The following is a 19,484-nucleotide window of genomic DNA, read 5'->3' as shown; positions in this document are numbered from 1 at the left end:
TGTCCATCACTTGACCAGGGTGTCCAGTTTGGTCGTCTTGTTCTCCCAATGCATCTTCAAACATTGATTCCTCCTCCTCTTCGCTGATCAGAAGGTTTAAGTGTCCTGGCTTACATTGGTGTCCAGGTCCATACTTGTCCCCACACTTAAGGCACAGTCCCAGGCTCCTTCTGTGCTGAATTTCTTGAGGTGAAATTCTCTTAGAATCCTGAAGGTCAGTTTGTACATTCTTAAATCTGGTGTTCCTGAAATTTCCAGTTGAGGGTATCTGGTAAGTGTTGGTGCTGCCTGCCATAGGAGTCGTGCCTTTGGTCATGCCAAACTTACTTTCTGCAACATTTCTGTGGCCTTCTCTAACTCCTCTGATCTGGATTTTGATGTTGCGTTCTTGCCACAGCGAGATCTCAAAGGCCTCTGATAGTGTAGTCGGTCTCAGCATCTTCACCATAGGCTTAATTTCTTCTTTCAAGCCACTGATGAAACTGGAGGTAAAGTAGCTCTCATCCAAATTACTGTTCCTGGCCAACATTAGTGGCTTTAGTTCCTCAAACCTCTCCTGGTACTCTTCCACACTCCCTTCCTGTTGTAGTTTGTTGAATTCCTCAATTATGTCCTTATAACCATTCTCATTGAATCGTTTACACAGAATCTCCCCAAATTCTTCCCAGGATAGTCTAGGTTTCTCAATCCTAACCCCTTGGAACCACCTATCTGCCTTACCCTCCAGATACATCTCTACAATGGCTAATTTCTGCTCATTCGGAATTTGGTAGTTAATGAAATACTTGTTACATTTTCGCAGCCAATCTCTCGGATTTTCTCCTGAGAATAATTGTAAATCAAGTTTTGGGGGATTTGGCGCTAGAATTCTACCTTCATGCCTGAAAGCACGCGTAACTTCTGCGTCTGGATGCAATCTGAATTGCGGAGGGGGAGTCGGCAGCAGTGGCGGTGCCTGTTCTGTTCTTCCCCTGGCTTCTTCATCTGGCAGCTTGTCCCTCGCAACAGCCACATTCAGCATGATTGAGCTGAATTTTTGTTCCAAGAAAGCGCCAAATTTCTGCTCCATTCCAGTTATCAAGCTTTCCATGCGCCTATTGTTCTCTTCCAGTTCTTGACGAATCTCTCCTCTGAGCTGCTGCTGCGACGATTGCGAAGATTGAAGATTCTCCATGATTTCTTGTAGCTTAGCCTCCTGTTTCCTCACTTGTTCTTCCAAGGTCTTGAATCTGGTGTTTTCCGCCATGATTGTGTCCAAGGATTCCGCTAGCTCTGGTACCAATTTGTCAGGGACTTGAATCAATGGTGGCGAATTGTTAGTGAATCAGTAAAGAAGAAAAGGAAATCTGGGAAAGAGGGAGAGAGAGAGAGAGAGTAGCGAGAGAGAAAAAAAGATTAGAGAGAAAAAGGAGACAAATTCAATTCTGATAACTAAATCTGTTACAAGCTGTGGGTCCCATTTATTGTCAGAAACTAACTAATCGTAACTAACTGATCAATTGGCCAAACGATGCCGTTTGGCTAAGTAATTGCCCTAAGCTCCTAAACGGTGCCGTTCCACCCAGTAATTTCCCCAATTCCTTAAACGGTGCCGTTCCAATAATGTCTTCATATCTGCTGGGCTGACATTTCCACTGGCTGCAGCTTGAAATTGATGCTACCACTTAATGCACAAGTCTCGGAACTTTTAGACCAACGGTCCAAAGCCAAAATGCGTTGAAATGTTTTGAAATAAAATAATTTACTTCACAAATTTCAATCACATTTTTATCTCATGTACATCACATCATAAAAAATGTTACAGTAATTATTTCAAATAAATCACCCAAATAAACTCCTATCCAAACAAACACAGAAAGCAAAGAAGGAAAAAGTATCAGGTGGGTTTTACATTAATGAGGAGCCAATTGCAAATTGGCATGTTTGTCGAAGGTTTGCACAAACTTGCCTTCATGTATTTATTGTCTTGTTTTTAAGCTTTGAAATGTCAAATTAGTTATTTAGAATACTTTCATACCTTGCGAAGTATACTTGGATTGATGATTCTCAAAGACGCAATCGGTCTCCATGTGATAACAATTTAGGAGATTGTTGTTAGATTTTTATTTCCTATCTTAAAAAAAAAAAAAAAAGGGTTAGCGTGCTTATTCAAATCGAGACATTGCACCACTTAACCACCATCACAAATTATACAATATACTGAGGAATGAGGAGGCCATTGTCACAAATAGCAAATTGGCACCTTTGTTGGAGCTTAAACAGATTTGCCTTCATTATTTGTTGTCTTGTTTTTACGTTCTGAAACATGACGAATACTTTCAAGTAATTGGACTGATAATTCTCAAAGACGCAGCGACCTCCATATGATATCAGTTGGATTAATTTTTTTTACCATCTTTTCTTCTTTCTGGGAAAACCAATCTAAGGTAACTCTAAATTTATCTAACCAAGAAATCACTTGCAAACATTTTCTTTTTCTGATAATGCTACGACAAACCCTAAATGGCTGGACCAATATTATGGTATTACAACATGCAAGAGTATATCAAGCCCGCAAATAATAAGACAAACACTAACATGTATAGTAGACAAAACTCGATTTCCAGGATCTCTCTAACTGCTATTGTTTCAAGTTTAATTGTATTATTATTATATTATTAAACCAAAGCCTTGTAATCTCATCGACTACAAACTAATTCTTTGAGGGCATAAAGTTTGATGAACATGCAAGGAAGATCGACAAGTATTTGATTGTTTTGTTGCACTTTAACTCACAAGTACATGTTTGTGTTTATATATTTGTGATAATACTAGCCTTAGAATGAACTCAATGAAACGTGTTCTGAGAAAATAAGTAAACAGATATGCTGAAAATTATAGTCCTCTAAAGTAATCTTTCAAAACAAATTTTGAAAAGATGAAATTTAAGAAGTAGGAGGAGACATGGGGATTAAAATCCAGGACTCTAAAAGTATGATTTCCTTGTGGTGCAAAAATGATGCAGTCATACTTTTTCAAACTAGAGATACTGCACCAGTTATTTTTTCTTCTTTTCTTTTTTTTTTTTTTTTTGGAGAACTAGCAAGCTTTAATAACAAAATAAGAATTTACACTCTCATCGTCAACTTTCCCCTCTTATTTTCCCCTCTACAATTCTAAGAAGATGAGGGGAAAATTTTGACTCAAAAATAATTTTATCCACCCTATTGAGATAACTAATCATAAAGTCAACAGTTTGATTACATTGGTGATATACAAAATATATAATTAGCTCCTTGAAGCATGAGATTAAATCTTTTACGATCAGAATATGCAACCGGAGCCCTCCAAAAAGGGGTCAATTTTGCTGTTTAAGATATCTGCAGCAAATTTTGAATCAATGCGGCCCTCAATCAGTGCACCGGTTAATTTCCGTCACAAGTCGAGTAAGAGTGCCGTTTCAGTTGGGTTTGTCGAATTGGCAATAAATATATGGGGTGTGTTTTGTTTTTTTTTTGGGTGAAAAGGAAACTAGGGAGTTGATTTTAGAAAAACGTTGTAGGTGGGAGTCCGCCAACAACCAGAACAAGAGTCCAATGCGTGGTTGTGCCATTTCCGCTGCGGCAACTGTCAAATGATCGTATTTATTGCTTGTGCGTGGGGAAGGAGGTGAAAAGTGCAACTCATAAATGTGTCACACTTCAAAGTTTTTATAGTAGTATTAGATTTTTTTAAAGTATTTCACTTTATTTTAGATTTTGATTTTAAAAATTGTTTTACCTTTATCCCTTAAATCATATTTTTCGAATAAGTATAGTTTATTTTACCAAGAGTAAACTTTTTGTTGATTCTTTTTAATTAGCCTTTTTACGAAATCTACAGAGAATTGCCACCGTACTTGCCATGCGCGCGTTGACAATTTCCTCGACGAACTCTTTATTAATGATGACCAACAATGTATAAATTCAAATTGAATGTCCGCATCAGCATAAATTTGCACCGAGAAAATTTTGAACTTGAAAACGTATTGATAACGGCGATGACTTTGAAAGATTTTATAAACAGGAGAGAAGGGGAAAATAAACAACTTATAAAACGTACTTGATTATACTTTTTTTTTAATATCAATTCAGAGTTAAAAATGTGATCTAATTCTATCATGAATAGAGTTTTATTATTATTTCATCGGGTAAATTATTATGCACACACTGGCAAAGTAGAATGTATGCACTTGATCATAAATCAACATTATTTTTTTTTCCATAGAAGGAGAGAAGAGGTGGGGTGAGGAATAAGACCTGTTTGGAGTTATGGTGGTATGTTTAGAGAAAAAAAAAAAAAAAGCGCTTACAAGCACTAAAAGTACTTGTAAAGTGTTTGATAAGTAATTTTTCACAATTTAAGGAGTCCAATTTTTAATAATTTAAAAGCATTTTTGTTAGAAACAGTTGTGTTATGTTAAAAGTGTTTCTTTATAAATGACCGCAACTCAAAATGGACTCTAAATAGAGTCTCAAGAGGTTGCAAAATGCCACCGTTTATTTGAAGTCATCCACCCCAAGACTCCCACCATCTTTTTTCCTTTTTCTTTTTGGTGTGGGAAGTATGTATGTATGTATGGTGGTTAGATCATAGATTAATTGGATACAGCATTGATGTACTCCAAATCGCTGTCACTTTTTTTTTTTTTTTTTGGATAAGAAAAAGAAAAAAAAATTTTTATAAATGAACTTGCTGAATAGCATCCAACAGCAATTGTCGGATACGGTCCGTCACTAATCAAGTGCATGACAAACGGTATCAAATAGAAGCACTGATTATCATTATCTTTTCTTATTGCTATCCTAATCAAAGGAAGGAGATTAGAAAGCTGGTACAATGGTGCCCCGAAGTCCGAACCTCCATTGCTTTGGTGCGCTACGGAGCAGGCAAGCTATTCAACTGCAATACTGCAATTACGCAGTCGCTCTCCCAGTTTTGGACAGAATGTTATCTGGCAGTTGTCCTCCAATTTTGCATGGATTGTAGCTGGACAGTTGTCCAGAACAGTTAACTGTCGGCGTACTTTTTTGGATATTACTAATATGATTGCCATAGTTTTGTTTTGTTGTACATACAAAAAATAATCAAATCCGAGACCTTTAATCTCTCTAAGGATGTGTTTGACAAAATCAAAATTTGAAAATTGAAGTCTGAAATCTGAACCCATTAAATTATTAAATTGTTAAGTATTAAATCTAATACATTTGAGTGCATATCACATTTAGTGATAAGTGAGTATTTTATCATTTAATTTTAGAAGCAAGTTTAACTTAAGAAATTCAGTACCACTTAATTAATTCAGGTATTCAATTTTTTGTTATCAAATGATTTGAATATGTGAAGATCTGAATCCATTAAATTTAAGTACTGAATTGGGTTATCAAACAAGACTTAAGTTTGCTTTTGACAACAACATAAAGAGTTTAGTGCAAGTTAGGCGTCCGAAAAATAAGATTATCAGACATGTCTTGCCCCTTAATAAATCAAATTTATTTTGGCAATGGACCCACCTATCTCTTCATTGACCTTAGGCGTACTTAGTATTACCCATGCCTTAGTTGAATTGGTACGAACGAACAATTTTCTCATTAAAGGTTGTGTATGGAATTCAGCTGCTAATGTAAAGATTATGTTTGTATTCAGTTACAAATGTGAGGATTATATTAATGGATATTATGAAAGTACTTTGTAAGTAATTTAGGAAAATGCTACAATTCTTTTTGGTAGGAATGACAATTGGAGTGAATGCCTTGGGGTGGGGCAGGGGAATTTTTCCCCTTGTTAAAAAATGGGATAGGGGACGGGGGAGTATATCCCTGTCCCCTCCTTTGCCCTGCTACCCATTAAAAAAAATTAAACATATATATAAAATTATATATAATATATTAAATTTAATTAGTTACAAACTTATAATATTATCCTATATATATATAAAAAGGAGTTGGTATTTGACTGTTGGGTGATTTTCATCTGATATTTTGAGGGGCAAGTTAGTCAATACATCAGGAGTTTACAACTAAGTAAGGGTTCAGTACCAGCATGATATGCAGATTGATGCGCACTTTGCCTATCTTACCCTTAGTGGGCTGATGTTCCAGCTTTTACTCTTGAAAGTGGCCGTTAGTGTTGCAGTTAAGACAAAGAGGTCTTTTAATGGAGCTTGCAAAAAGAGTTGGAGGGATTACGTTGCATGCATTTATGTTGAATGCAGTTACACAAAACCAATTGAGCAAGTCATGATTAGTCTAACATGAATGCATTTACAACACGATTAATTATCTATTTGATAGTGGAAGTTTAACTGCAGACTTTGTCTCTTCTAAAGTTTCACAAAACCGATTGATTGAGCGGTAAAGAGTTGGATGATTATAGTAAGCAATTATAGGTTATTTAATGAAATAGTAATGGACGGAAGATGAGAGACCTATTGGAAAGCATGTCTGAACTAAAACGGAAATCCTCTTGATTTTTTGAAGCATTTGCTGAGCAGTTTTTTTTTTTTGGGAACCTACAACAATAATAGGGGTTGTTAACAAAAAGTGTGGTTGTATGAGGTGCTTAACTAAATGGGCAAGGTTTTTGCTCTGTGTTTTTCCATGTACATACCAGATGTGTGCATATCAAATATCTAAATGAACTAGTGAATTCATCGTTCCATTTAGAAAGGCCAACTATATTTGTAACTTTATTATGTAATTTCCCTGTTTTGCAGATTAAGAAGCAAGAGAACTGTACTACAGAAACTTTGTCATCAAGGTACTTTCCAACAGCATTTCTGTCCTTGACATATTATATCAAATAATAGTTACAATTAACTCATTATTTTGGTGTGCATGACTTGCTATTATTTTAACTGCCTTTTAATTTGTGTGTTCTTCTCTTTTGTGTGTTAATGACCATGGCAAATTGCATCTGACCACTGCAATTTGGACTTTGGAATTAGCCTTATTTCCTCTCTTCCAAATTATGTGCATGGCTATGTGTTTATTGAATTGCAGTAGCTATGGTCACAATTTAAAGGCTTATTCTATTTGTGTTAGCACTTAGGATGGATATCAAAAACTACTGATAAACTTAATTGTAAAAGACAAGCTCACAATCAAAAGGCTAGAGAAAAGTACGCTGCCTTATCAGTGGAAGATAAAGAAAAAGTTCGACAGAAGCAACGAGATGCTTACAATAAACGCAAAGCATCAAAACAAAATAGACTTACCTCTTCCATTAAATCTGCATCAATGAGGAATGATAAGTTACAGATATTAAAAAGTATTACAGTTGATAGACATCTTTGTTACCTTACTAAAATCCACTAACAAAAAACTGTGTAATCCAATTATTGTTGGATGTCGAAAAGGAGATTATATACTGAATACTACAAACTGTGGTGATTAATGCAAACACAATACACAGTGAACAAGTAAAAATATTTGAAGGAAAGGATGATATGTAGAAACATAAGGAACATGCTACTACATTTTCCACCTATGAAAGAGGTTAACATATCTGTCAAAATTCAAATACAATTAGCAGAAAATATAAATTCATGTATAGGATTATGTTACAGCAAAATGTTACTTTTACATATAGGCTCTACATCTAAACTTTGCTACCAAAGAACCTCAGAAGAAGCAACAGGAACAAAGCAAATAGGTTTTCTCATTAGTACATTTGCTGTTCAAGATAGCAGTGTTATAAGTAGACTTATAGCAATAACCACAACTTATTTATGTTATAGATATCCATCCAATCTGCAATAGTTGCTATAATGATTAACCTTTCTTTTTTTATTACAATAACCTTTCTTTTTTTCTTTCTTTTCATCTATATGACGATTAATTTGCTATGCAATAATAAGTCCACAATTTCAATTGCATAATCACCTACATGGTTGACTTAATTGAGTAGGCAAACTATACAATAGCAATTCTTACAATTACATTACTATTGATTGCAATTTCCGTTTACAAGCTACATCCCCCGCACAAGTTACAACTCCCGCGCCAAGCGCGGGTGCCACCCCTAGTTATTATTAGTTATAAGTATTATATAATGTATATTAGTATAGATAATATAATTAATATTATCAATTATATTAATAATTGTACATGTCTACTAATAGAAATTATTAATTAGTTATGCTAAATTTACTAATATATTTATACTAAATTCCTAATTATAACTAACACATTAACACTTTTTTTCTTAAAAAAAAACACAATAATGATTTGATGATTATATTTGTCTCAAAAGTGAAAACTTTACTACTTTAGTTGTATTTGTTTCATCATGTTGGATTGTATTCAAATAACTTTTATTTTATTATTTTTATGAGTTTCAATTATAAAATTATAGTGGATAATGATTTGGTGATATATTAATATTCAAGTACTTAATTTTTGGCTAAAATTTAACTACAATCAATTATAAAAAAAAAAATTTTTGCTTCTCCCTCGTAGGTGCCCCGTGAGAGAAGCATGACGAGGTGGGGATGGAAAGGGGGAGGGGGAACTAGTGGACAGCAAGATAGGATAGGAGCGGGGGGAAATAGTAGGCTGCAGGGCGGGAGGTGGGGAAAGGATCCCCATCCCACCCTCACCCCGTTGACATTCCTATTTTTTTGGATATGATACCCATGATTCTAATCCATTTATATTTTACTATATCATTTCGTGATTTTAACTCTTGAAATAATCCAAGGATTTATTACGATTATTTCATATCAAATAGTGAATTTTGCTCTAAAGGGGCTGTAGAATTCCTTAGTGACTTATAGTTCATAGCATGCCCTTGACTTTGATGGCGGCCGAAGTCGAATCACCCAAATTCTTTCTTACCCGAGAAAAAAAAAAAAAGTACTACTGTCTTATATACCCCAAAAAGAAAAAAAAAAAAAACCGTATACCGAAAAGATACAAAGAGGTGACCGACCATGCATGGTGTCAATGAATCAGCAACCCACATAATTATTTCTTATATCACTTCATCCCCGTAGTTTTATTCCACCAAATTGAAGTGCAGCTCTTCAATCACCATAATTATCTGACAGTTGAATCGGCCCCTCAATCTTAATTGCTTCAAATTGCAAATAATTCGTAAGTAGACTCAACACCTTACATTGGCAAACCGAAAGCAACTTCAATTCAAACCCTTCAACCGCTTGGAACAATGGCGGTAGATTAAAGCAGCCAAAAGGGCCCTCCATGGATACACGTAATTATCAGCTCGGAAAGCAAACGAGAAACGAGAGGTGCAACTGTACAAGGAAGAGTGCTATGGTACAAAGACTGAAACTCTGAGGTGGGACCATAAGGACTAATCAATTTTGGTGGCACTACCTAATAAATTGTTTCAAGGAAGAATGTGAGGGGTGTGTAGATAGAAAGCTTCTTTCAACGTATTTGCTGGTCTTTACCTAACAAGCTTTCCTCTTTGCTTTTGCCTTTTAGGGGATGATTCTGTGATCATCATCATTGCTCATCTTTCTCCCAGCACAGAGGCTTCTTTCTGGTCTGCAACATGGTTGTCGAGGTACTTACAATTTACAAACCAGTCTTTATCATGGTTTAGTTTGCTGATAGCATCATGGATTTAATTGATATTGTTAATTTGCTGTCGCTAGATATATTTCGTTCTTTGAATTTGAAGCTGTGAACCTTTTTTGGTTGTTAAAGCTTTTTTTTCCCCTATGTTGCTGCTTTATTTGCACTTGCTGGAAATTAAGAAGTATTACATAGTCTCTGCTTCTGAAATCATCTGGTAATTGTGGTTCATCTTCTACTGTTCAAAGGATTAGGTGGAGAATAAGTTGGATACTTGAGAAAAATCTGAGTAATCCGGCTCAGAATTTCGAATTACAGATGAATTTGAGAATATTTGGCTTGGAGGAATCTATGCTGTATCATCATATATACCTGCTTCGTTTAAATCTTGGTACTTAGGACAAAAGAAAGTTGGATGGAATTCAAAACCGTGCATTTGCATTGGTCCATCTTACCATTACTACTACTACTACTTAACCATTGGTTAAAGACTTGGGCGATTTGCTAGGCAAAAATACCTAGTGCCATCGCTTGAATCTTGTTGAAAATTCCGTTTTCTCACTGCTTCATTAGTACGAGACATGCTTACCTTCAATTAAAGTTGCAGGACTGACTGATTCAATTTGCAACCATCCTGTTTTGTGGATGATTGAACGTGTATTCGATCGATCAGAAACAGTTGAAAATGTGGTGTTTGGGTAGACTTACATGTAGTAATAAGCTTGTAACACCGATTATTCACCTGATAAACGGATGTACAAAGGAATCCACGACCTTCTCATCATCGCGACTGTTGATTTTATCCTCTATACAAGTTAATTTTTGTTACTAATTCGATTGAACCTCCTAGTATGCGACTATGTAAGCCAATAAATAGTCCTATTCAGGTAATGGAGACAAGAAACGGATGGCCACTTGGGCTAGGTAACATTAATCTGAGACTTAGAGCCACACTCAACTTTGAGGCAGCAGCACAAGCAGCACCAGCAAACGAATTGTCCTCAGAAATGCCCTCTCCCAGTCCCAGTTTCACCTCATTTTCATCCTCCAATCTTGATACTGAGGTACACTAAAAATTGCTTCCAGCTCTTTCCCAACTGTTTTTTCATTGTGTGAGTATCCCCTTCTCATTTTGTAGTTTCTTGGCTGGTATTGTTTTTTTTCTCAATATGCACTAGTCCACAGCATCATTCTTCCAAGATCAGAGTGTGCCGCTGGGACGGCTTATAGGAATAAAACCTGCGAGCCGAGGAAGTTTGCAGTTCCCGAGTACAAATGACTTCAGACAGCATAGGAGTTTATCTAGTGGAAGATCAAATGCAGAGGTCTCCAGAAATCCTGGGGTGGAAACATCTCAGGGGCTTTGTGTCCCGTTATTACACAATGTCATAGAGAAGATGAGCCGAAGTAAAAGCACCTCAAGGCATTAATTTGAGACCAAACATCTATTTTTGGTCCATATTTGAGATCCAAATGATCGTCACACACCTTTGATTGCTTCCCTATTGGATGACTCATTTGTAATTGTTCTTCTGTAAATTTTTCCAAATCAGCTGCTTGCTGCTTTGTCCTGAGGACTAGTTCAAGTTTCTTGTATCAAGTTAGGTAACAGAATACATGACCAGTTCAAGTTTCTTCAAGTCAACTTAGGTAAGAGAAATAAAGGATTACGCATCATTATTTAGCCAAGTTCAGCTATGGGCACCATTTTGAATATTGTAAAACACTAAGCAATTCTAGTTGGACTTTCCTCTGCTCGAAACAGTCAAGTCAGGAGGAAAGATGGGCACAAAGATACTTCAAAAGACTGTACCTTAGGATTTTTTTTTTTTTTTTTTAAAAAAAACCTTATAAATTCTCAAGTAGATAATTGTTGCATAATTGAAATTTTAGTTACACCAAAGCGCACACACAAAAAAATCTAATAATAAAGGACACTAAAGATCCTTCGGATGTTTGACATAACTATTGGTTTCAAGGCTTAAAATTCCAGTTTACGGAAGGCAGTATCTAATCTTTGAATTGCTCTGACAAAGAGTGGGCTAAACATAGCACTGTCTTTTTGTGAAAGGGTGGATTGGACCAAATTTCATAATTAAAGGGCTGATTGAGTAAACAAGATTTAAGGGTGAGTTTGATAAAATTGAAATCTGAAAATTGAAGTTTGAAATCTGAAATCTGGATCCATTAAATTATTGAATTGTTAAATATTAAATCTAATACATTTGAGTGCATATCACATTCAATAATAAGTGAATAATTTATCACTTAATTTTGAGAACAAGTTTTGCCTAAAAAATTCAGTGTCATTTTAATAATTCAGATGTTCAATTTTTCATTATCAAAAGATCTGAATATGTTAAGATCTAAATATATTAAATTTAAGTGTTGAACTTAGTTATCAAACAGGGTCTAAGTATTTGCTTGGCTGAGGCAATTGTAATGTTGGAAGTTATTTTGGCAAAACTAGCACGAGAGGTGCTCAGCAGATGCATTGTTGGATTTTAAGGAACAAATTGAAATTCTTTTTAGAGGGCATAAGAGCATGACTGGAATTAACACTAATAATTATCTTCTTAAACGGCTAATTAGCAAGAGGATATAGATATGGTAGAGATTTATCACAAATTTGTCCATATATCTAAACATAAATGTGAAAATAATAGTAGCAAAGATTATAGTAACAACCTTGAAAATTTGCCTAAAAGTTCCCTAATTTTTAAAACTTTTTGTGCCATATTCAGAACATTTTCCAAGTAAAAAGGATGAGAGTTTCTAATATTTATTGTGGTTTGCTTTGAAGGATGGATCTTCAAGTATAAATATCTGATTCAATCCTTTAAAAGCCAATTTCTTTTGAATGCAACGGATATCATAGCAAAAAATCAGAAGAATGAAACTTTTCTACGACCAATAAAATCCTTGGCTTTGGAAAGTCATCCCAAAAGGTCCCATCCCCATGCACTTTTAATAAGACTAATAATTTTATTTCATTTATTGTAAGATGGTGTTATCAGTATTAGAAGTATTCCATCCCATTTTACCTCTGTCATCTTCAAAAGTATTTCATTTATGAGTAAAACGTGTTAATTAAGGAAATCCCATTATCTTCAAGTACATAATCATTTTGAAAAGAATTTGTATACAATTTATGGAAACTTCGATATTACAAGATGGAATTCATGTTACAGTTTATCTTGTACTACTTGGATTGTACCCTTTTTTTTTTTTTTTTGAAAGACACAGCAAAGCATTATTACAATTTATTACCTAGATTTTTTTTTGAAAGGTGAAAATGATTGTAAGTAGAAGAACTCTTGCTTTTATAACAATAATAATAATAATAACAATTATAAATTCTGTCTGAACCTGAAATTAAATACATTCTAACATGACCATTCCAAAAATTAGTTGATACTTGATATTTGAAAGTTGAAACTACAAAATAGGGAAAGGACCCACGTAAAAAGGCTTTTTGGTCATGGGAAAAATTGCACAAGATTATTGGTTAATGATTTCCATAGAATATTTCAATAGAACATTGGAAAAAGAAGGGGCGTAAAAAGAAAGAGGGAAAAGGTTTAATTATTATTATTACGTATTTTTTTTTTTTTTTTGTCGCTTAAACCCTTCACAAAGCCAGGACCCTCATTCGAAAGTTATTTCTCCCGTACCCTCGTTCGACCTCTTTGTTCAGCCACCATGGCCGCCAGCGCTGCTAGATCTGTGTTCCGTTCTGCCACCACATCCGCCCGGACTGCGGCGGCGAAAGTTTTTACCGGGGCCAAGCCAAAGCCCAGTCGCTCAACCTTCCGCATCCCCGGTCAAAAACCCCTCTCGACTCGCATATTCAGGTAGTCAGGTAGATATAATCACTTTTTTTTTTTTTCCAGATGCAATAGGATATAATCTTTAAAATGAAATGGGAAATATGGAAAGATGATTTTGTGGGGTGGTGTTTATAGGTCCCCAGTTGAAATGAGCTGTATAAGCGTGGGATCGATGTTTCCTTATCACAGTGCAACCGCTTCGGCATTGCTAACTTCTATGCTCTCCGAGGTTTCTCCTTGGACTTATAATTGGTCCCAAGATTCTTGATAGGTATTTTTCCACTTGAAGTTAACATATATTCATTTTACTCTTTTAACGTTAGAAAAACGTGTTGAGTGTTTTTGGTGGTGAATGGAAAATGATATTCACATTCAAATTCCCAATCTGTTTTTGCAGTATTAAACCAGCTGCTGCATTATCTGAGCATAGAAATCTTAGGGTGTCAATGGCCACTTGCTTTTTGATGAAAATTGGTGCCTTTTTCAGAAAATTTGGGATTTATGCCCTCAGTTTGTTTGATAAATAGGTTGTTTAGCTCGTCTCTTTTCAAGGTTCTGTTTCTCCTTTCCTGTTGGCTACGTCCTGGATGTAAGTAATTTTTTTTCTTCTTCCATTGTTGGTCCCTTTGGGAATCATCTGGACTCAATAACGACTGAGATATGGCTAGACCGAGGTAACTGATTGTTAAGAAAGTCCATGGTTTCTAGAATTTACATCATCTCGTTGTTTTCTTTTGGAAGTTGAATGTGTTGAAGGAGATAATCTTCAGGATGAAGATGTCGAATACAATATTTTATATCTTCAGCTTCTGTCGGGATCCTCCCACTCTTCTGCGTTTTCTCTATCCCTCCCTCCCGAAGTAAAAGTGTGTGCTCATTATACCTTGAATGGCAGAAGGAGGTGAATTAATTGAAATTCATTTCTGTTATATTTAACTCTAAAGTACATTGCCAGTATTTTCTAGTATCATTTTTCAGGAAAACTTATTCAATATGAGCAAGGCTTCTTAAGTTTGATTATCAACCGAAAAGCATTTGAAAGTTTTTGGAATGGCAAGGCAATAATACCATAAGGCCACTTCAAATGTGTTTTCTGCCGGTGTACGAAACGGTAGTGTAATACGCATAATTCACAAGTTAAATGAGAAATGAATCGTCAACCTTCGGCTGGAGAACTGCTGATTTTAAACTCTGGAAAAGTAATACTTCTCTCCTAATTGATTTAAGCTCATTTTAGCTAATGATCAATATTTTATATCAGGTTATTGAGGCACCAAATAGGCAGCCACTTGGACTCAGAAACTTCACCATGGGACTTTGAGCTGTGGAGAACTCTCGGGTAACACCTGCAGCAACGGCAGAATTATTGTCTTCTACACAAGCGCCCTCACCTAGTTTCTCATCATTTTTATCTTCCAGGCTCTACGTTGATGTACTTGTCAACCAAATTCCACATTTATAGTAGTGAATATTTTCTTTCCAGTTTCTGATCTTACGTTCGCATGCTTCTGTAATCAAAACATCAACATTACATATTCATACTACCTTAGCCAGCTCTAGTGTTGTAGAGTTTGCATTTTACCGCAATGAAATTGCTTGGAGCTGAGCTCTCTCGCAATTTGGTTTTGTCTTAGTACTTGAAATTTCTTGGTAGCTTTAGTTTGGTTTCCAATAGAACTGTTTGACAGCATCGTTCTTCTAATATCAGAATGTCCTATGGTGACTTGTTGGAAGACGACTTGGGAACGGAGAAGCTCGGAGTTTCCAAGAGCAGTCTACCTCAGACAGCACAGGAAATTATTTACCCGAAGATTGATTTGATTAACAGAGATCTCTGTTTCCAATGGTTGCAAATGCCATAGAGAAGATGATAATACGTAAAAGACCCTCAAGATAATACTATGATTGGCCTAGCATCTTTATTGGTAATCCATTCTAAGACGAGGGTTGATTGATGTTCCTAATGGATAATTCTGTACATCTTTGCTGAGAATTTTACCTAGACCAGTCCCGTTCATTCTTGAGTCATGTTCGGTAAATCTTTCATTTGGTGCGCTTTCTCACTAAAGCTTTTCAGTTAGTAGCAATAATATTCTTTCCTAGCAAAAAAATGAAGATTGATGAGGATCTAAACATCTTTGAAATGCTCAAGCAGACAACTGCTTACTTCCTGAATGTATTAGACGCCTGCTCATATTCAAAATCTTTCTAGCAACCATGAATAAACCTGATGCGCCTACAAATTTGCCCTTCAAACTTGTTTCTTTGTTTTAGTGCTACTGCTCTCTTACAAGCCTATCGAAGGGGCCAAGGTGGCATGACATTTAGAATGATAAAACTGCAATAATTTCAGGGGCTGAAAGTAGAAAGCTAGTGTTTAAGGTGGCTAATTAGCAATTATCACGACCTCTTATATTGGGGGACCAAACTGCAAACCTGTATGTTGAGACGGTTTAATTGATACACAAACATATTTTGAAGGGCTTAACCGGAATTAAACTTCCTTTCGATCTTCTACGAACAGTGATGAGATTTACAGAAGACAAAAGAAAAGAAAAGTATATTCCCCTGTTGTAGTCCCCCAAAACCCTGGACCTGTTCGAAGGACGGCCACTTCTCTAATAGTCTAAACCCTACTAATTCAGGTTTGCTACTAATTCAGGTTTGTTTGGTTAATCCGCCACCATGGCCACCGTCGCCGCTCGGACTATGCTTCGTTCCGCCACTACATCTGCCCGTACTGCGGCGGCAAAAGTAGTTACTGGTGCCAAGCCGAAGCCCGCTTTTTCCCCCTTTAGCATTCCCACTCAAAAACCCCTCTCCGCTCGCATCTTCAGGTGAATTTAATTTGAGTTCACTTATTCACTCGGTATAATACCAGTATCTAACGAAATGGGAAATATGTTTTTCTGTGGTTTAATTTATAGATCGCCGGTTGAGATGAGCTGCGTCAGCTTGGAATCGATGCTTCCATATCACACTGCAACCGCCTCAGCATTGCTGACTTCGATGCTCTCCGTTTCTCCTCGGAGTTACGATTGGGCTCTTGATGGTAATTTGTGAAATTAAGTGTATGTCAATTGATAATTCATATTTGATTTGTTTGTACAAGATTATGGATCTTTTTCTTCTGTTGAATTACTATATGGGATTATTGTTATGTCTTTGGCAAATGTGGAAAGCATAATGTATGTTTTTCCATACAAATGGAATCTACGAGAACCACAATCTCTGCCACGTGAGTCACATAGGAAACTTTTAGTACGATTGAATAAGTACCATGTAGCGTTACAGATTTTTGAATACTATTGTAAAGAAGTAGAGGACTTATTTTGCGTGCAGTTATCCTTTTCAGATTGTTTGTTGACAGTTTGGTGATTCTGGGCTTTTATATATGAACCTTTAATCGATGGGATGTTCAGGTTTTCTCATTTTGATGCGTTGTTGCTCATTGCATGTAAAACACATTCTGGATTTTTCTCTTTTGGTTTACTTTTGTCTCGTCTCTGCCTTTTTGTAGTTATCTGGACTTCATAAGATAGAGATGTGGCAGCGTTGAGGTTGCAGATTGTTAAGAATGTCCCAAGTTGCTCGGGTTTAGACTGTTTAAGTTGCTTTTGTTTTCTGAATTCTGTGAAATTGATGTATGTGCTCATAGGTAGTTAAGGATTATGATCCTTTGATAAAGATTCTTTCTTCAAGTAGACAAATATGTACTCTGCAAAATTTTCAGACTTCGTGTTTCAAGCCCAATATATAAACTATTAGGTTCATCTTCAGGAATGAAGGAATTGAATATCGAATACCTGCATCTTAAATTTCTGTCCAGATCCTCCCTTTTCTCAATTCTTTGTCTGCTTTGTTCCCCACCTCTGTTGTAAAAAGAGTGCATTCTTTTCATCTTGTAGGGAAGGAGAGGACTAGCTGAAGATTGAAAAGGAGGTGAAACAATTTAAATTTTTTCCTGACATGTTCAATTCTAAAGTACTCCGCCACTGTTTCCCACAGCAGTTGCAAAATTTCCTTTCTTAAATTCAACATGGGAAAGCTTTCTAAAGATTACTTTGTCATTTGAAGTTTTTGGATCAGGAAGGTGATGACTTTTTAGTCATTTCCAGAATGTGTTCTCTGCATATATATATATATATATATATATATATATATATATATATATATATATATATATATGTAATGGTAATTTCAACAAGGATGATTGACTAGAAGAATGGCCGACAAAGGGATCAGTGGCCTTTAAGGAGAATAACTGGTTTTAGACTCCACAATTTCACGCTGTTCACTAAATTGATTCAACCTCATAAGCTGATGATCACTAGTTCTTTCAGGTGATTGGGGCACCAAATAGATGGCTACTCGCACTTTGAAACACCAACCTGAGACTTAAACCTCTGGCAGTGTCTCAGCATGATAGGGACAACTCTACCAAAACGCCTTCTCGTGGTTTCTCATCATCATCATTTTTCAACCCGATTTTCTCAAATGGTATCTTGCCAGCAGCACATACGGATGCGCGGTCAAATTTTTTGTCTAGTCATTTTGTTTAGCAGCAACCGTATGTTTGTTTAACAATTAGAAGTAGTATGCTTCGAACAAATTACCGCATTACCCAGTAATTCTATCAGTTGTTCTTATGTCTCCATATTTGAAAGTTGTTGAAGGTTTGCCTTCTGGCTCAATATACAGTAGTCCATAAAAAGATCGAATCCACTTTTGGCATAGAAAGGTCTCTGTGTCACTTTGTTAACTGATTGTCCTAATGGTGTAGTACCGTGGTACTTGTTCTATAAAAACTTTTCAAATTCTCTCATCATTAAGAAGATACAAACTCTCTCATCAGGATCAGGTAATGCCAAAACATACATAACAACCTACCCGCCCGTCCACCTCCCCTTTTCATTGTTCAGTTCAATTTTCGGCCACAGTAATTCCCCTTGCGAAAGCGTATTCTAAACCACGGTTATATATGACAACATATATCATGCAGAGGCTCAAATCCTTCTTCGTTTGTACCATGAAAAGTTGGTTCACAATTCTAGTTCGGTTGAAGCATTGTCGAAGTTCCAAGTCTGCTTTGGTTCTTTATTCTGGCTGATTAGACTGTGTTATTATGTGGCTTTTGCCTGTGCACTATTTCTTGAACATTTTATACAAATTGTACCAGACACAATTATCATACATGTTGGTTTGATAAGTTGGCGAAATAAATTTAAATGAACTCCAACCAAGTCAAGTTTGATGTGAATTGCAAGAGCATGTAAATTTCTCTTTATATACAACGCAAGAAGGTATTCAGGAGTATTTATTAGTGGCATGAGCCTTGATTTACATAAGCCAAGTTTTGAACTGATTTTGGAAAACCTGACTTTACCTTTTGATTTTTGAAAAGTTTTTTTTTTTTGCTTTCTTGTAATCACATTTTAGAATTAATTATCTTGCGCAAAATTTAAAGCAAACGTCCTTGATTCCAATCCAGCACGTATGTTCCAAACCAACAATTAATTAAATAACCATTAAGAATGAAATAATCTTTTAGTTTCATTTTGGTTAAAGTCCCTTGACTTACTTGATTTTCGAAAAACTATTTTGTTCTATTCTCAACTAATTTTAAAGACTGATTTTACATATTTTTTCGGCCAAAGAAATGCTGAAGATCAGGTACAGGTCGCAAGGTACTTCTTCATATAGACAAAATTATCCTTCAAATTTTAACATAGTTACTAAATTATCTAAAAATTAGATAACTTTTTACGATGTTCCCATTTTCTTTCTATTCTTATCTCACTTCCAAATTCATCCATGTCCCTTGTTTTACTCATCTACCGTTTAATCTTCATGAGAAAATTAATTAATTACATCAAAAATTATTTGATTAGTACAAAAATTCAGTTATGTAGCATATAAGGGTAAATGGTTATGTTTGTTGTCAAAATCAGCTTTTTACTTTTTTTTTCTTTTGAACATCTATTAAAATAGCTTTTTTTAACAGTAAACGAGAGCACTTAAGTTATTCTGAAAAATCTGATTTTCAAGAATAATTCTACAAAATTAGAATAAGTTGACAACAGCACATAGTCAA

At 35.6% G+C, this 19,484-nt stretch overlaps 3 protein-coding genes across 5 annotated transcripts; all 3 read left to right on the top strand.

Annotated features, from left to right (window-relative positions):
- Positions 1-8,998: 8,998 nt before the first annotated feature.
- On the top strand, positions 8,999-11,249 carry LOC140004089 (uncharacterized). The gene is made up of 4 exons (XM_072074405.1): positions 8,999-9,318; positions 9,468-9,549; positions 10,448-10,624; positions 10,739-11,249. Exons 2-4 carry the CDS (start codon positions 9,538-9,540, stop codon positions 10,988-10,990), a joined length of 441 nt encoding a protein of 146 aa, XP_071930506.1. The 5' UTR covers positions 8,999-9,318; positions 9,468-9,537; the 3' UTR covers positions 10,991-11,249.
- A 1,949-nt stretch (positions 11,250-13,198) lies between these two features.
- LOC113726063 (protein NUCLEAR FUSION DEFECTIVE 6, mitochondrial-like) lies at positions 13,199-14,789 on the top strand. The gene is made up of 3 exons (XM_072074404.1): positions 13,199-13,414; positions 13,526-13,661; positions 14,652-14,789. The coding sequence occupies exons 1-2, from the start codon at positions 13,263-13,265 to the stop codon at positions 13,656-13,658; spliced, it is 285 nt and encodes a 94-aa protein (XP_071930505.1). The 5' UTR covers positions 13,199-13,262; the 3' UTR covers positions 13,659-13,661; positions 14,652-14,789.
- A 1,028-nt stretch (positions 14,790-15,817) lies between these two features.
- On the top strand, positions 15,818-18,047 carry LOC113726062 (protein NUCLEAR FUSION DEFECTIVE 6, mitochondrial). Of its 3 annotated transcripts, XM_027249560.2 has the most exons (4): positions 15,834-16,227; positions 16,318-16,442; positions 17,299-17,332; positions 17,734-18,047. In XM_027249560.2, the coding sequence occupies exons 1-3, from the start codon at positions 16,076-16,078 to the stop codon at positions 17,316-17,318; spliced, it is 297 nt and encodes a 98-aa protein (XP_027105361.1). In that variant the 5' UTR covers positions 15,834-16,075; the 3' UTR covers positions 17,319-17,332; positions 17,734-18,047. The 3 variants fall into 3 exon arrangements, with proteins under 3 accessions (XP_027105362.1, XP_027105363.1, XP_027105361.1); XM_027249561.2 differs by lacking the exon at positions 17,299-17,332 and having other exon boundaries at positions 15,818-16,227; XM_027249562.2 differs by lacking the exon at positions 17,734-18,047 and having other exon boundaries at positions 15,823-16,227; positions 16,911-17,328.
- The last annotated feature ends 1,437 nt before the right edge of the window (positions 18,048-19,484 follow it).

The sequence above is a fragment of the Coffea arabica genome, chromosome 2c (assembly GCF_036785885.1).
Source record: "Coffea arabica cultivar ET-39 chromosome 2c, Coffea Arabica ET-39 HiFi, whole genome shotgun sequence".
NCBI classification, from domain to species: domain Eukaryota; kingdom Viridiplantae; phylum Streptophyta; class Magnoliopsida; order Gentianales; family Rubiaceae; genus Coffea; species Coffea arabica.
The sequence above is the reverse complement of the archived record's forward strand: the minus strand, read 5'-3'. Positions and strand labels throughout refer to the sequence as shown.

Excerpts from the sequence above, each read along its gene's own strand:
- LOC140004089 (XM_072074405.1), top strand. Across the intron at positions 10,625-10,738 it reads CCTCCAATCTTGATACTGAG|TCCACAGCATCATTCTTCCA; the intron begins GTACACTAAAAA and ends AATATGCACTAG.
- LOC113726062 (XM_027249561.2), top strand. The coding sequence starts at position 16,076 with ATGGCCACCGTCGCCGCTCGGACTATGCTTCGTTCCGCCACTACATCT. Across the intron at positions 16,228-16,317 it reads CTCTCCGCTCGCATCTTCAG|ATCGCCGGTTGAGATGAGCT; the intron begins GTGAATTTAATT and ends TTTAATTTATAG. Across the intron at positions 16,443-17,733 it reads TTACGATTGGGCTCTTGATG|GTGATTGGGGCACCAAATAG; the intron begins GTAATTTGTGAA and ends TAGTTCTTTCAG.
- LOC113726063 (XM_072074404.1), top strand. The coding sequence starts at position 13,263 with ATGGCCGCCAGCGCTGCTAGATCTGTGTTCCGTTCTGCCACCACATCC. Across the intron at positions 13,415-13,525 it reads CTCTCGACTCGCATATTCAG|GTCCCCAGTTGAAATGAGCT; the intron begins GTAGTCAGGTAG and ends TGGTGTTTATAG.